The sequence below is a fragment of the Haemorhous mexicanus genome, chromosome 1, assembly GCF_027477595.1.
Source record: "Haemorhous mexicanus isolate bHaeMex1 chromosome 1, bHaeMex1.pri, whole genome shotgun sequence".
Taxonomy (NCBI): domain Eukaryota; kingdom Metazoa; phylum Chordata; class Aves; order Passeriformes; family Fringillidae; genus Haemorhous; species Haemorhous mexicanus.
In genome coordinates this window covers 34,959,284-34,976,659 of record NC_082341.1, presented here as the reverse complement: position 1 = coordinate 34,976,659, position 17,376 = coordinate 34,959,284, and the positions used below count along the sequence as shown (strand labels likewise).

The following is a 17,376-nucleotide window of genomic DNA, read 5'->3' as shown; positions in this document are numbered from 1 at the left end:
AGTCATATCACTGTGCACCTCTCTGGCCCAAAGAATGGCTGACCTCTGTGTGTGTATGCATATGTTCACAGCGTCCAACATATTTTAAAATATTTATTATTTTTTAAAGGATATTTCAGCTTTGAAATTCCTAGCTGGACTTTCTTTATGGAGATGTCTGCATAACAAACTGCCTCCAAACAAGAAATGTAGAGGCACAGCAAGTGTAAGATGTGTCTCCCATAGACCTTGCTGGACTGTGTAGCCTCCCCTGGAGCCCCCCCATCTCCTGCCCATGGGCCCCCAGGGCCCCCAATCCCTGCCTGAGTGACATCACAGCTGTCTCCAGCTGCACCATGCTGGTGTGGGCCATCCACCCTCCTGGTCACTACCCTGACACACAAGCTGACTCTGGCTTGACCTGCACCTGTCTCGTACCCATGGACTTGTGATCACAGGGCTGCGTCTGACCCTGTTCCCTACCTTGGCAGAGGAAATACCTGAAAAAATTAGGTAGGATAGGAAGGAAACCACTATTTATGGGAAATGAGAAGAATATTAATGAATCTTCTCCAATGTACTTGCAAAGGTATTTTCTATTAATGGAGGCCCCACCTGTAGCTCACTTACATACACACCTAAAGTTAGTCCTGTGTGCAAAGGCTGTGTGCACAACCAGAACCAACATCATCAGCTCAGTCGATTAGAAGGGCGGTGAGGATGGAAATCAGGCAGTATTTTAATTGCTAGTTTTTCAATATGCAGTACAACTGATCTCCTCAATGCCCTTCTCATCTGTTGTTCAGATGCAATCACATGCACAGTGGTGCAGTGCTTCCTGCAAGGCTGCATGCAGAAGGACTTCCCAACTGGAGTTCCTGATCCTTAAACTCATAAATAGATTATTGTATTGTAAAGTGCTGAGTCTATTAAAGACAGGACTAACAACTATCCCCTGGTACCACCTATGCTCACACTTAAACTAGGTCCCTAGTCTGTGCTGCTAGGTTGAACAATTAGCCAGTTCCCCACTTGAGCTTCTGCACACCAATACTTCACGTTTAATTATTCCTTCCAACTATCAAACATAATTTCTTCTAATGAAAAGGACTACGGATCACTTTAAACTCAGAAAAGACAGGTTACTTTCTGTACTTTTGCTTATACGTCAGTTTCATTAGCATGTACATATATAAACCCTGAAAGATCTGAAATGTCCTAGAACTGAAAGCTTAGATTAAAACTGTACAAGATTAAAAAATAGTGTACCTCGATCAAAGGCCATTTTCACATCTTCAATGTGCTCAGTGAAGCCTGAAACTCTGTAGAGGCCCTCAGACTTTAAACCTGAAACAAAAAGTTCTTGTTAACTTAGCTTCAGTAACCAACAGATATTTAGGCCTAAGAACAACAAAGCAAGAACAGCAGACCTACTAAGCATAGCAAAATGTTATTTGTAATGTGAAACTCTGGAGCAGTTAAGGAAAGATCAAGATGATGTAATTTTTTTTTTAAGGATTAAAGTGTTTTAGAATTTATACTTTCTGATTTTGTTAGGTACATGGTTGATTTGATTGTGTTAGAGAAAAATACTGCAATTTGCTAATGGTGAGGCATGTGATGTTATTACAATTTATTCATTTTATGTAGGAGATTTTCCTGGATTTGGCTATATAATTAATAAAGCTTTAGAGGTCTCCCTTCCTTTTACCAGTTGCCTAATGACAAATAGCAACTCAAGTAAAAGACTGCCTTTCCCTGTGAGCACAATTTGTTCCTGTTTTGCTGTCAGCTTTTACTTATACACAGCTGATAGATGTGATGGATACAGTCCTTCCCCACATCAGTACATCTCTTCTACAGTTCTTTCACCACAAGAGATCTGCTCACTTGCACAATTGCTCCACACCAACATGAAATGCAGGGCAGTTCAGCAGAGCAAGCCAAGTTACACACACATTATTAATTTCAATCCCCAAATCCCTACTTGTAACTATGCATTGTGCAAACCAAATTATAAGTTCCAATATTCTTTGTCTTCTTAAGAACAAAATCAGAATCTTTCATAGTTCTATGGCAATTAAGGAAAGAAATACAAGGATGTTGAAAAAATGGAGAGCTGGCAGCAGATTTTATCTCAATCAATAAATGTACAAGTAAGTGATTAGATCTCAAATGCAATGTAGCTTCCTGCTATATCATCAGAGTAAAGCTCTTCTGTCTTAGTCCATACTATTCTTTCCATTTGTCCCTGTGATGATGATATAATCCTGCTAGAGCTTTACAGAGCAGTGCAGGGGATTTACTAGTAAGTCTTTGAGTCAATTCAGTAGATGATGCGTGGGTTTGAAATCCCTATGGCTAGTATCAGGGTGTTGCTATGCAGATTACTGGCATGCCATAAATTCAACATTATTAGATTCCTGTGCTGAAGCTGTGACTAACAGGAAAATTTGGCTTATTGGCCAGCACAACATGCACATTTGCTATCTAAAGGAAAAATACATGAATGTTACAGAGGGGATACATGATTATTGAAGGGGATATGTTTTTCCTTCAATCTGCCACACATCCATTTACCAAAAACCTGTCACAAGCTTGAGTTTTTGCTGTGACATGCTGCCTGGGCCACAGGAACCATCAGTCAGTAACTGAGCATCATGAGATGTGTCCTGCCACAAAACACCATAGCCCCTGACCTCACTTGTCCAAGTCACTTCCAGTCACTCGTGTTCTCCTGCCCACAACGTCCATAAAGGTTATTAAAAACGGATTTGATTTAAACTGATTACTCTGAAATGGGATGTGTCCCTAGGTATGTCAAAATAAAGTAATGAAAAAAGACACATAAACATGAACTTAAAAGTTCACTTTAAAGTTCATCCCTTTCAGAAGTGTAATGTAATACATGTTTTGACATGTTTTCAGAGAGCATTTCAGGGAATTGCATTAAGGAATGCCATGATTTAATTTTACTAATTCTAATGCAAAGCAATGTATCACCTTACACTAAAAAACCCCTTTTCTCATCCTGTCCTCAGTGTGCACGAGCGCAGCACCGTGTTCTAGCTGAATTAAAGTCAGCCTCGTTTTGCTGTGTGCGCCGCTCTCCCAAGCACACAAACCTCTCGCCTCGATCTCCCGGATGCAGGAATCCACCACCATGGGCCTCTGGGTGTTGTGGGCCTTCACCAGCGTGGTCAGGTCGCAGCAGTAGACTCGCTTTATCCTCTTCAGGTCTGGCTGGCAGTCGTTGGGCACGTACTTGGAGCACTGCTTGTGTACATTCAAGCCGCAGTCTGCAAGCAGAGTTAGCCACGTTAACTCATTCATTAATTAATACTAATGCTGATAGGTCTTGTCTAACAATTTAATTCCCTGCTCCACCTCAAGCAAGGGGCACAATTTCTCCATCAGTCAGGAAAGATAGAGTAGTGTGGAGATGAGAAGGATGAGCATGAAAATGTGTAAAAATCTCCTGGTGGGACAAGTAAACTCTAGCAGGGTTGTCAAAAAGCTTTAAAAACTCTGCATGTCCCTTACACTCCTCTGAGCTGAAGGAGACTGCTGGTGCAGTCTGGATCAGTTCATTACTGGACACAGCTCAAGATGTTGCATTTAAACACGTGAGACTTATCTTGTGGGTATTTCAGATTATCCATAATTAAAATAGGCACTGTAGTGACTGTCTGTTGCTGGCTGTCCTGTGGCTTAGCACTGATCATGGTCAGAGAATCTCAGATTCACCTGAGCACTCCAACTGGGACAGTGCTGTCAGCCAGCATGCCTCACTACCCCTTCCACATTCCTGCAGTGTCACATTTTGGCTTGCTCTGCCACATCAGCAGACTCCCCATCCCTGGCTCATCACTCCACTGGTGACTAAGTGTCCTCTGTGGCTTAGCCTGTAGGTCAGCTTAGGCACATAAAATGCTGTGAAAGGCACAATGTGAAAAAGTGGTTCATTTTACAAATTGTTCTTGCTGTCTTACTCCAGAACGAAGTACTGCCCTTGGTTGCACAGGTGGGTTTCTGTTAAACCACTTCACCTCCACAAATTGAATTTTTCTAATAGATTAAAGTATTCAGCCAAATGAATTTATAACCTTCAGTAAAGCAAACACCACCACCATGAGTTGCATTATCTTATATAACTCTGATTCCCTTTTTAATGCCTTCCCAGTCATGCTCATCACTGATGACCCTTTGAGTTAATTTAACATTTCGCTATTAAGAATGTAAACAGGACTATTACTGGCAGCATGTTTCAACGTTTTATTCTATAAAATATTAATCAAGGAAAGTCATAAGCACACCAAAACGTTTGATGGAATTGGGTAGGTTTTTGTCTGTTTCTCCATACAGTTATTACTGCATAATTCATTATTTGTGAAATCTAAACAAAGAAGCTGCAAGTAGGATCCTGCCTGCATTGTGTTCAGTGCTGTTCTCCAGGCATGTGAAGGTAAATTTAAATGCATCTGTGTAGTTAGAGTTAAATGTTGGTAATTTTATGAAGAAAAATATTATGTTTCCTACTAAATAAATATGCTTTTTCGTAAGTTTAATATTTTATGTACGCGAACAAATACAGTGCTGTGCATTAGGGATGTCAGGTCTTGTACACCTGTGTTTAAGATCAAATAGCTTGAAAAGCAAACTATTATTCCTCTTTTTTAATGTCCTTCTCATATTCTTTGTGTTACCACTATTCACCTATAGTCAGACAAGATGTAGCAGTAGCTGAGACTGCACTTATTAAAACTGAGCATTTGTGAAAGCTATTTTGATCCTTCAGACTGTGATCTAAATTAATTTTAGGTAACAACCAGCTCCTCTGTCTATGAAAGGCAGATGTCAGTGTTGGATGTGTTTGGTGCCAGTCTGAGATCAGGAATGCCTGGAGGGCAGGGCAGGAAGAGGTAAGACCAACAATTTTTTGAAGTGATTTCAGATCTGGAGAAGAAAGTTACATTACAAACTCCATTTGTAATGCACCAAATACTAATTCACTTGCTGAATCCAAAAGCACATGATGTGATGATTATTTTTGGACGATAATTGTTTTCCCCGAAATAACAAACAAATTTAAAATAATTAAGGCACTATTAAAATGCCAACACAGGCACCAGAAAACTAATCCCTCTTGGAAAATGAATGCCATATTTTTTGTTTTTATCTTGAGGTGAGATACTTCAGGCTTGCAGCAATGCAAGGTATTTTTATGGGAAACAGGTGGCAGCCTTTTTTGCAGACAAGGGCACTTCCCAGCAATTGGTTGCAAAAAGAGGAGTTACGAAGCCTCGTTGCTGGCTGGCTTTGCCATTTCCAGTGCTTGCATCTTAAGACATAAAAACATCAGGGATAACTTAATCATAAAGAACAAGTTTGAATGTATACAGCAGGCACAGGCACAGGCACAAGTAGGATCAAGGTACTAGGGTAGGATGTAACTCAGCAACCAAGGGCTGATGGCTTCATTTCTGAACCAGCTAACGAGGCAAATGAAAATGCTCTAACTTCTATGGGAAGATTTCTTGCTTTATTCTTTAAAGAAATCCCAGCCCTCCACTCCTGCAGGGAGTGCAGGCTGGGGTGGGGCAGATGCCTGAGCATTTCAAGAGAATGACAGAAAAGGCTGGAGTGCTACCTGAACACCTCACTCCCTGAGCGATGAGACCCCACATGAAGTTGGCGCAGTACTCACACCAGTGCGGACCTCGAAACGTATGGACCTGCAACACAAATGGGGGTGGGGGAAAGAAATGGGGTCACTGGGAGGCAGATGGTCTGACAGATGGAGCAACTGAAATGGATAAACAACAGAAGACTCAGTAGGAGTAAATCTTTAGCACATAGTGCCCACATCCTTCCAACGTCTAGATGAAATAAACCATGGGAACAGAAATTTGCTTTGATCTTGAAGTTTATCTTTCAATAGGCTTAAGATTGCAGAAAAACAGGCTGTAGATGACACTGAAAACAAATAATTTTTGCCTGCTGACATTCTAGCTATAGCAGAGGGGAAGAAATCAGGAGAAAAAAAGAGTAAAACTAATAATCCAAAGAACTGTAGCTAAAAGCACCCTTCCCCAGTCTAGTAAGTAATTTGAACTCACATAGGAAAATGAGTCAATATGTCAATAGAGTCTTTTTTTCAGTAGATCAAACTTCATTTTGCTACAGTCCACACACAAGTAAATAAAGAAGAATAAAATTATTTGTGTGCTGACAGAGCCCACATCTCCCCAGCCACGTTTTGCACACCACTGCTGCTTCTGGCACTGCTTTTCCAAAGGCTACAGCAGAAGATCTTTTTATTTAAGATGTGTATTCTGGTAAAGTAAGCATTTGATTTTCATTGAAATGAAGAGTAAATAGTGAGGTCTATGCCCCTGTGAATGGGCATGGTATGAGCTAGTTCTGGCCAGAGACTTAATTGAGCTTAACAAAACATAAATCATGCACACTCTGGCTGCTAATGCGTCCTTTCCTTCTCTCTGCTCTTGTTTACCCATTGGGTGGATGGCTGAAAGGCCACTTCCATCCCTGGGATGGGAAAAGCTGCTCTTTGCTTTTCATGGAGTGAAAAAACAGTCATTGGCCTTTTTCAGATAAACTGTAAAGTTTTAGGCCAAGCATTTTGCATGCTAATGTTTTTGCCTCATTTGTCTGCAGGATCACACCGACTCAAGTCTCTACTCTTGGGTTCAGAAAGATGAAGTATTGTGATTTTAATACAGACTTCTCTTCCTGACTTTGAGATAAAAATGTGCCTGACTGCAAGTGGCTGCTGACCAACTATTCACAGTTAAATAATTGTGTTAATAAGCTTAAAGCAATAGTAGCTCTTCCTCCCTTTTGACAGTGAAAGATCAAAACTGGAATTTCTTTTGAGATGGTATTTTACCTCTCAGAAAAACACGTATCTGTGAAACAATAATTTGCAATAAAGTTTGAGATAGACATATTAATAGATATAGCCCCATACTACTTTCCCATTTCATTTCATTTTAGTTTGCAGAGTGGGTAGAATGAATTTCAGACACAGCTTTTTGCATGGGTAAATGGCTGCATGTAACAGCTGATGACCTGATTGTCAGTCACATGCACTATGCGACCTCCAGGGGATACAAAACTACAGATTAAATGAATTTTGCCTGCATCTTTATCATTTATAGACTGAAAGCCACATAATTAGTAGGTCTGCACCTGCACTTAATTGTGGGTGAAAATCATCTGCTGTGGGAAGATAACTAGCTGTGTCTTCTGCTTTGCAGCAGTTTACAAAAGCTAACCTTGTGAGAAGGGGTTGTAAGAGCTCAGCCAGGACTTTTAAAAATGCACCATTTCACAAATAAAGTCCATTGCAGTTGCTAGGATATTTGGGGCCTACTTGCTCACTTTACATAAAGCTTATTTCAACTGATCTGGCTGAGGCTTATTTTGAAAATGGCAGCTGATTATTCCTTGATCTTTCCTGCCGTTAATTGGAAAGTCATCAATGCTGACTGAGAGCTCCAATTGAGAAGTGCTGACAGAGCATCCTTCCCTTGTTCCATTCAGCTTGGTGGCCCTCAAAGGTTGAGTTCTCTTTATTCATTCACTCCAATTTTTCACGGATCCGCATTTTAGCTCAAGTGGCAAGCCTCCAGCTGAAATACTCTGTGAAAAGCTAGCCTTGGTGGTTTCTGGCCAAGTTGAAACAGGGAAACTAACTGAAAAAAGAGAACTTCAAAAGTTTCTAGATGAAGGTGCAAAAATTCCCTTAAGATGCAGTTTTGAACTAAGCCTCTTTTGACTTGTCATTAATTTTAAAGAAATAATGGAGGAAGCCTGTTCTTAAGAACACAACATTTTTGAATGGTAAAATGGGGATTTTTCCTGCAAGACTGGCCTCATCTCTGTTTCAAACAGGGAGATGTAAACAGCAAGTCACAGATTTTTGAGATGGAGTTTTAGTTTTTGCCCCATCTTTTGTAACCACATCGTTACAAACAGACTGGGCATAGATTTTTAGGAATTATGATCTGGAACTATTTATTGCTGATTCCTACCCCGTCCTGAAGTCTCAGTAGACCTCTCTGTGTACAAACAGCATAGACTTAAGCTGCCTGAGCTACAGTTGACACACAATTCAAACTTTTAAAAAGAATTTTCAGGGAACTATTTCTTAAAATAAGCCAACCCCCTGACATTTCAGACTATACACAGTACTTTTCTGGTTCAGTCTTTCATCCTCCTCCAATGAAAATTCTCTTCTTACATTCACTATCTCTTCTCTGCTGGACAATCTCACACAACACTTCCCTGCATGCCTCTTCTTGTTGCCTTCCTGTTCTCTTTGCCCTTTGCCCCCCTGGTGCCCTTGCTTTCAAATGGCAGCATTCTCCCTGCAGGTGCTACCTTATTCACTTCCAGTTTGTGTCTGAGTCATCTCCACAGAGGGGGAAACTCGGACCAAAGCTAAGGAATGCCACTACAGTGGCAAACCAAAATAATGCTGTGAGCAATACTGCAGAAATGAACAAAAACAATTGTCTTGAATTGAATTTTTTTTTTAATTGACGTTATACAGTGTTATTTCTGAAACAAGTTTGGTTTTATGTTACTGGGTCTGAAGACTTTTCTATTTGCTTTCCAAGAAAATAAGTTTTTTTCAGGCTTTTGCCTGAATACAGACATATTTAGACTCTTTTGTGGATTCCTGCTGAACCTGAGCCATTTGAAGGGAAGAAAAGCTGACTCTGCTGTTATTTTTGTTTAAATGAATGCAAATAATCTTCGTGATGTCTGTAAAAAATATTTCCTTCAAACCCTTTGTCTCTCAGAAGCAGTATTATCTGCAGTGCTTAACTCAAGGGGAAATTTATCCCAGAGAACCCCTCTCTCCCAGCAGATCTCCTGACTTGTCTGTAATCAGCTGCCTTCACTCCACTAGCCCACCTGCAAATGGGATTTGCCCATGCTGTGGTAGCAAACAGGCACAGCATTGTGGAAAATGCACATTATTCAGCTGTATTTGCTCACTTAAAGCAGCACAGAAGCTCTCTCATGAATTCCCAGCCTAGAACAAAAAGTGTGGAGCATCCTCAAACTCCATGCTGCTATCCTCAGGCACGAGGTTGACCTCACCACCAGCTGGGACCCCACTGAAGTTGGCAGGTAAAGCACATCCGAAAGAGGCTGCTGGATCCGAACAGGAGCAAGACACAAGAGGACTTTGGGATCCAGTTAGGCTGACACCCACAGAGCTAGAGAAATACCTCTGTGTTTTTCTAAACAGGGCTTCAGAGATTTATTCTCTTTCCTGAGTTATGGTATGTCTGCACTGGCTTAGGCAAAGCTGTCCCGCCAGACAGACGCCAGCTCCAAACCTAAATTCATGTGACTGCGTGGTGTGCTCAGGAGGAACACAGCTTAACAAATCAGCCTGGATACTAAATCTTTTTTTGTCCACTTGCCTTGAATGTCTTGGATTAGAGGTTGAGTGAGAAAGCATGGATGCTCAGAAGAGCATAAACCTGCTGCCCTCATACTCCAAACTTAAATGCTGCTTTTTAATTTTTGTATTAGCTTGGCAAGGATGGAGGGAGAGCCATCCTTGCTCTGAATTTGTGCCTTGCACTTATTTCTCGCTTTTGTTCCTTCCCTCTTGCAGTAAGATCTTTGGTATAAGACTGATGGGACAAAAATCCCATCAGCTTCGCTAGTAATGTGCCCTCCATGTTTTAGATTCTTTGTGGTTAAAGTACAAAAAGCTAAAGAGTGCCTGTTTGTTCATGAACAATTGCCTATGACAAGATATGAGGGACACTGTGACACATAACCTTTATCCCTAGAAACTGAGATAAATGATATAGTGCACATCAGTATTCACCTAAAAATGGGGAAGACAACTTTTTTGAATGTCTTCAAAATAGCATTGTCCTTCAGATAAACCCCATATCATCACAGCCTGAGTGCTGTCAAAAACCATCAACCCCAAGACCCATAAAGCCATTCTTTCTTTTTAAAATTATTTCTTAACCCTTTTATGTTATGGATATGGAATATATTAAAGATATTAGCCTTGAGACATGTTTTAAATTTAAATGTTCTGTTCTACTATCCACATTTTTTGTTTAACAACTGGACATGTTCTAATATATTCCTTTGGAAAAGTTACTGTATTTTCATAGTGAACATATTTGTCCATTAAGCAAATGTAACACTTTTGATTGACCTTTCTGGACAATTGTTTTAAAAATGTTTGTTCCCCAGGGTCTGTTATTGCCTTTACTAGGACAGAACAATTATTTTCTGCTGTCAAGTCTTTGAATACATATCTATTTTAATCATGTGGCTTTCCAGTTAAACTATGAGTCTTTTGAAACAGAAAGGAACAGAAACTGTACAACAGCTAGATTGTGCAAACAAAGTTAACTGGGCACAGGTCCAATTATAAATCAAAGCCAAAACAGGGGAAATTTTGAAGAGGAAAGAATGCATGGGTCAGAGTGGAAAGAAGCCTCAGTCATGAGAAAGTATTTTCTAGTTAAACTAAAATAGTTTTGATATTAAATGATAATGAGGACAAAACCCAGAAAGAATGAAAGTTAGCCTAATCAAGCAAGAAAACACAGACTGTTTCCCCTATTTCCTTCAGTGCTGATCAGAGAGATAAATATTGACTTTTCTGTAGACTGGGTCAAGGAAGGGGAATGAGAAAAGGGATGCCATTATTTGCTTTGTTCACTAATATTAAATTATTGATTTGCCAACGACAGCAGAAGCACTGCAGAGGTTAGCAATGTCTGCACAGCAGAGTATGTAGAAAAATAAGAAGTGAAACTTTTTTGCTAAGTGAAATGATTTTGATCACTGCTTCTCCTTTTTTGACAGGCCCTAGATGAATATCAGAAAATTCTTGTTCTGCTAATGAGTTGAGCTATTCTGACAGTGACCGAGATCAGCATCCTCAAGGAGCATTAGCTAAACTGATGTTTCAAAGCTGAGATGTGTTCCTTTCTTGTCTTGTTACTGCCCCTTATTCTCGACGCTCATCCCGATAAGCATCAAAATACAATTTGACAGCATTAGCTAGTGTAACTGGCTGGCATGCTCTGAAACCAGCACAGTCCTTTTGGCAAAACATTTTAATACAAGCTGCCTGGAAGGTCCGTTTCCAAAGCTGAGTCACTTTCCTGCTGCAGTCTGCCAGAGACAGTACTGGGGAAAAGAATCCTTAAGAATCTGATTTTGTACGTATAGACAGCAGAGAGATGATCCATTTAAACATCCCTGTGTTTGCCCAGAGATTTGTTTTAGTTTGACAAGCAAACACAAGCTCAGATCCTATAGCTCAGTGGGACTCTGAGAACATTTCCTTAGCATATGGTGGGGGAACAAAAGCTGGGAGACAATACCCACCACTGTGCTTTGCTTTATTGTTAGGAGCACCCGAGCTCTCTCAACTTCTTCAGAAATGGTGCAAAATGTTTGCTGGTAAAATCCTTCTGGCTTCTGATAATAGCTAGATTTTGAAAAGGCCCCTTTTTCTTTTAAAAGTAGATACACTTAAGATGAAGACAATAAATATGAAGTACTTTGTTTCTGAATAAAAAAGAAAACTGAATCTGTGAAAAAGAGTTAAATTGCCAGTCAAGTAGTACAGTTAGCAGGAAAACCATTATTTGGATTAAGAGCCTATGTAACAGCATACTAAGAAATCAGTTAATGGAAGTTAAAGTAGAAAGAAAAATTAATTTTTCAACACTTTTCTTAGAGCTAGTATAAATAGATGCATTCAAATCTCATCACAACAAAAAATAAAATGTGAGGCATCTCAACAGGACTTTTAACCTGAAAATAATAGCAAGCTGTGCTTACCTTAAAATTGTGTGCTTTTTCATAGTTGAAGTGGTTGTCGTTCTGAGTTAAGGCTGCTCTTCTGACCAGGGAGGTGATCTGTGAATAGGCAAAGAGTTTCAGAGGTTGCCACAAAAGTGCCCCCTTGACTCCCACCTTCACCCCCAGGGCCACGGCCAGGAGCTCTTGGCGCTTCCTTCCTCGCTTGGACTTGTGAACAACAGCACAGCTTTTCTCATTTTCCAGCCACAGGTCCTCTGAGAACATAGCGCTGGGATCCCAAATCTTTTCCCTGTCTTCCTCGGCGCCGGGGAGCCTGACTGTAGTCAGCACGGTACAGTTTGTCCAACTGCTTCTGATGTTAGACAGCAGATTTGAAGCAGCTGCAGCCCATTCTGCTGAGACCTCTGGCATGTGACTTGAATGGGCCGTCTTGTGGGACGGAAGGAGCTTCTGCATCTGAATAAGTAACGGCCTGTGCCGTGCAGTTTCTTGAGGCAGATGTGTGCCTCGAACAATAGCACGAATTCATACACTGAGCAGCCTCCCCCACTGTGCTCCCCCAGAGGGGGTCTCCAGATAGGTGCTGCTGAAATAGCGGCTGGGGGGCACACAGCTTTACAGCTTCCCCCCCAAAGGCATTTCCAGGGACAGATCTCTTCAACTCTGCAGTGGGGTAAAAAATGAACAAACAAACAAAAAGCCCCTGGAAAGCCCACACTGCCGAATCCGATGCTGCATCCAATTACACTCAGACTCAGAGACTTATCAGCCAGCAGTCTGCATACTAGCAGATTAAGCCCTTAAAACCATGATGATTGTTTAATCTTACAGGGCAAAAAATCTTTCTGATTTTTCATTTGGTTTTTTTTTCCTTTTCCTATCCTGTACAAGGGAAAAAATACAGCAGCACTCCAAGCATTAATAGCACTTTTGTGCCATGGTTTAAACTAAGCATTTTGTCAGTGTGCACTTGGTAACACTGAGGTAGCTCACTGCCAGGGAAAGCTGAAAGCCCAGCTGGGACTATGCAGGCTTGGAAGCCTTGGAGCCCCGTGCAGCAGGAAAGTTCACATGGATGAGGCTGCAGAGGAGTTCACATGGATGCAGGAGGCCCTTATGCACAGCTCTGTTTGCAGAACAGGGTCTTCAAGGTGGGGAGAGTGCTTGTCCTTCGCTCTGGTTACCTGCATCTATAGATTTTGAGGGGAACTGTTTTCTAGTTAAAGCCCAGGGACAGGAGGCATGGAGACCCTGACCAGTAACAGCTTTCAGGGTTACTTTGGACATGTCATCTACTTTTTTACAGGCAGGTAGTTCTGTGTCCCAGAACATGGATGTCTGATACTGAGCATTTCCTGAGAAGCACATTCAGTGCTCCCTCCCCACCGGTTTCCTTCCCTCCAGCTCCCTTCTTCTACTCCTTTACTAAGTATTCCAATTCACCATCCATAAGAGGAGGATAGGAGTTACCTACTTGGCAGAGCACTGTGAGATTTAAGTCTAGAGGTGTGCCTGATGCTCAAAGTGTTGGGACAGAACAGAGTGGGGAGTTGCCAGTGCTACTGCGAAAACTGCCTATTTGAACTGGAGACACTGAAGACCACATCAGCCTTTTGCAGTCTGCCCCACTTCAACTAACCCAGAAAATATGTGAAATTGAAGTGTTTAATTCAGTTATATTAACTTGTGAAGTTGACCTTGCATCTATTTTTTTCAGTCTGCTTTTACCTCAGGCTGAAAAGTTCATCTAATTCACTTACTAACCCCTCCACCACACAGACTGCTGTGCTTAGTAAAAGTGATGCTCTGCTGATTTGAAAGCCCATGGGGACAGATGGTTGTCCCTCAGCAGCATCAGGCTATGCAATTTCAGAGAGTACCCTACTTGGGGTTTTCAAGAAGTTGTGCAACCTGCAAAATCAGCTTCGCACTCATAAAACCATACACTTATTTCTAAATATAGCACATTTAATTCCTTTCTTTTTCAGGTAACTCACAACAGCACTTTTTACACGCTTCCATACTTCAAAGCTTCTGCTCCCCAGAAGGCAGGACTTCCACATAAAGCCTCTGCTCCCTGAGCAGTTGCTGCCCATTCAGCCTTTCCCTAGGGCTTGGCACCGTTATCTGACCACTGGTGACAACTGGCTGTGGATGCATGCATGAACATTGCTCTGCCTGCAGGAAATCCCTGCTGCTCTCCCATATGTCCTCCTGTAGCGAGTCCCAGTTTCTGCTAGCTCAGGACCTTTATCTGCTTTCCAGCAGATGAGGCAAACCATAACTGCCCAGCTTTTTCTCCACGTGTTTCAAGAGGTAGAAAGTACTGCTTTTTGCCAGCAGCAATGGCATCAGTTTGGGCCATCACAAAGGAAACCTTGGAGTTGCTCAAAGTTCTTATCACATCTAAGTTTCTTTCCTCAATGCCATTTAAAATGTATTTATATTTATCAGAAAGAAAACCCCCAAACTAGCTCTGGGTTGTCAGACACCTCTGAAGCTACAGCATCTAAATCCCCCACATATACATAAGCTACTTTTGCTCTAACTTCCAGCATAACACATCCAAAGTCAGAGAGAGGTCGGTTTCCTAATAATGCTCTAATATTTGCATTTATGTCACTAGACTGATAAAAATCCCATTATATAACCAATATTTTTTACATAACATGGCAGATTTGATACTCGAGTGACAGGCTTATGATGATACATCTTGGAATTTCAATTTATTAAACTATTTTTGGAATATCAGAGTGTCATCCTGGGATCAGACATACAGACATATTTAATGGAAACTCTGAGTGTTTGCACAGAAGCATTAAACTTAATAGACTTGAGGGAGGAAAACTCAGCCAAACCGGTTCATATGACTAAGGCAGAGCACTATTTACTGTTTATCATATATGAAATTTTATTTATCCCCCGGGAATCTGCCTTGCTAGGGCCCTGTTTAGACAGTTGTTCAGGGGGATTCGTTGCAGACACAGGATGTGCACAGAAGGCCAGCAGTGACTGCATCCTCTTAAGGAGCTTAATCAAAGCCCCGACAGGTTTGGTGTCTAAATGGTGCTGCAAACCGCAGATGAGCTGGACCACGCATACAACCACTTCCTTCTCTAAATACAACGCAAACCTCAGCAATGACAAATTCTCAGCTGCAATCAGTTCCTGATACCACAGGCTCAACCCAGCGCTCTTCTTTTATCTGCTTTCTTTTTCCTGATACAAAATTGGCTGCACATGGTGTCAACTCATTCAAAGAGCATATCTTGATCAACTTAGTGAGTTAGCCTGCAGCTAAAGAGGAGAAGGCCACTGGCTAAGAATATTAGTGGTGGTTGTCACTGAATATGAAGCCAGTGAAGGCTGGCAGGCGAATAAGGGTGATCTGTGTTTTCAGACCACAGAATTTCTGCCGAACATTTAGTTTTAGTTTACTAGTCTCCTTGTAAAACAGATGTGCTGTAGAGGAAATTGGGCATCTAGAGACAAATAAATGTCACTGAACCAGAATAAGAAAGTTAAGGGGTGGAGCAGGGGGGAAGAGGGTGACAACTCAGCTGTTGCACCATTTCCAGCGCGCCTCTGCCGCATGAGCTGAGCCACACCATTGTCTCTCCCCCCAAATACTGGCATCTTGTTTGCTAACAAAGGCCTCGGGTGCAGGAAAGAACAAACTGAAGTATGAAAAGCTTTTGGTTCTGCCCATGTGGTGTGATTTCTCTTGCAGTAGTGTGGGCAGCGCAGAGGACTTGCTGGAAGCAAGCGGTGGGGGAACTCTGCCTGCTGCCCTGCTTGTCTGTGCCAGCTCCAACGTGGTGGGAAGAGACACTGTGGGAGGGGTGGCTCCTCTCCCTGAGCTGCCACCATGCCTGACCGTGGCTGGCAGGGAGGGGAGATCAGGCAGCACATCCTTGGCCTGCTCCTCTGCCTACAGAAGGACACAGCTGTGGGGGGAAAAGGAAGAGCACGGGCATGTCTCTTAGGATGACGCCACAAGTGAAATGGAGATTTCTCCATGATGAGGAACTGTGACAAATCCATGACTGATCTCTAACTAAACACACTTAACTCTGCACATAGCTACAGTCATAGGTCAAAGAGAGGCCTGTTTCCTTGCAGGCACGGCACACTGGGTTATCTGCCAGACAGATTATGTTTGCTCAATCGCAAACACGTGGTGGAGATGACACACGGAGCAGGAATCTTGCAGCTATGGGGTTTTTCCTAGTTTTCTCCCACTGAGCTCTTCCCACGATGCACTCAGAACATGTCAAAGAAACCATCTCTTAGCAAGACACAGGGCACAGAGGGGAACTGGTGCTGGAGGCCAGTCAGCCAAAGGCCTTTGCCATACCACAATCCCACCAGTCTGTGCCTCCCACTGCCACGGCACTGTGAGCTTCCATTAAAAGGCTTCTGTGCTGCTGAAACAGTGGGAGGAAACAAGCTCCAGGCAGAAAACATGCTGAACACAAAGCCAAGCACAATGCATGAAGAGTGGTGTTCGCCAACCTGATCTCACAAAACCGGCTTTCCTAAGAAGCCCTCTCTCCCGCAGGAAGGCTCCCAGGGCCAGTTAGGTGAGCAGAGGTTGCAGAGGTGAGCAGGGCCAGGAAGATCCACAACATGTGGCCAGGGGCTAGGGGAAAATCAGATTGCACAGCTACTGAGCTGCTGCTGCTCTCTGGTTTGCCTCTTCCCCACCCCAACACAAAAGTCTCTTGTTTCCAGCAGAAAACTTCCCTCAAGGTGAATTGTCATTCAGTAAACTGGACACTGCTAATAAAGTAAAAAGAAACCAAAAAACACTGGGTTTTTTTTTTTAAGGATTAACATTTATCTATAGTTTTGCTTTTTACTACTTGGAATTTCAACTTTCTTTTTTTAAAATAACCACCAGTACCTCTGAAAATTATGACTGGGCAGCTGTCAACAACAGGCGTAATTGTTTAGAGAGCAGACTGATCTACACTGGGCTCTTTGTCTGGAGAACCTGGTTGCACTTCCACCACCACCATTCACACCTATCTTTTGCAGATAATCCACAGCAAAAGAAACTGTTTATTTAAAACAGTTTATTATCTTGGAAGTCTTCCAAAGTACATGCTCTGATGTTAAAAGTAATTAAAATTGTAATATTCACACCTCTCCTAGATTGATGTGATTGATTATTTATTAGCATCTCAGCAACCAGCTGCCATTTATATGCACTTATTTCTGACCATGTATGTATTCAGTCCATTCCTCCGCAGATAAAAATATAATTTACCTGCAGCAAATGGAAATATAATCTCCCTTAAATGCCAGATCTCCTTTCTAAATCCTCCTCAAACAGATTTTTCTGTATGAATCATGATTATTTTTCTCAAAACAATGCAGTAAACCAAACAATACAACAGCCAAAGGTGAAACAGTGTGTAATCAGGAAGGCACTAGTGAGACTATTATTAAAAATAATAGTTGCTGTAAGCCTCTTATGGTGTATTAATAGAATAAAGTATTGTCTATTTTGGAACAACAACTGGAGATCAAATTAAGTGG

At 41.8% G+C, this 17,376-nt stretch overlaps 1 protein-coding gene across 1 annotated transcript in view; it reads right to left on the bottom strand.

Moving 5' to 3' along the window:
- The window catches only part of CHN2 (chimerin 2), a 158,591-nt gene that overhangs the window by 11,463 nt on the left and 129,752 nt on the right, over positions 1–17,376 (bottom strand). The window contains exons 7-10 of the mRNA XM_059845623.1: positions 11,851–11,928; positions 5,630–5,714; positions 3,105–3,278; positions 1,249–1,326 (exon numbers count right to left, since the gene is read on the bottom strand). Of these exons, the coding sequence (XP_059701606.1) occupies positions 1,249–1,326; positions 3,105–3,278; positions 5,630–5,714; positions 11,851–11,928 (415 nt within the window). The remainder of the gene's footprint in view (positions 1–1,248; positions 1,327–3,104; positions 3,279–5,629; positions 5,715–11,850; positions 11,929–17,376) is intronic.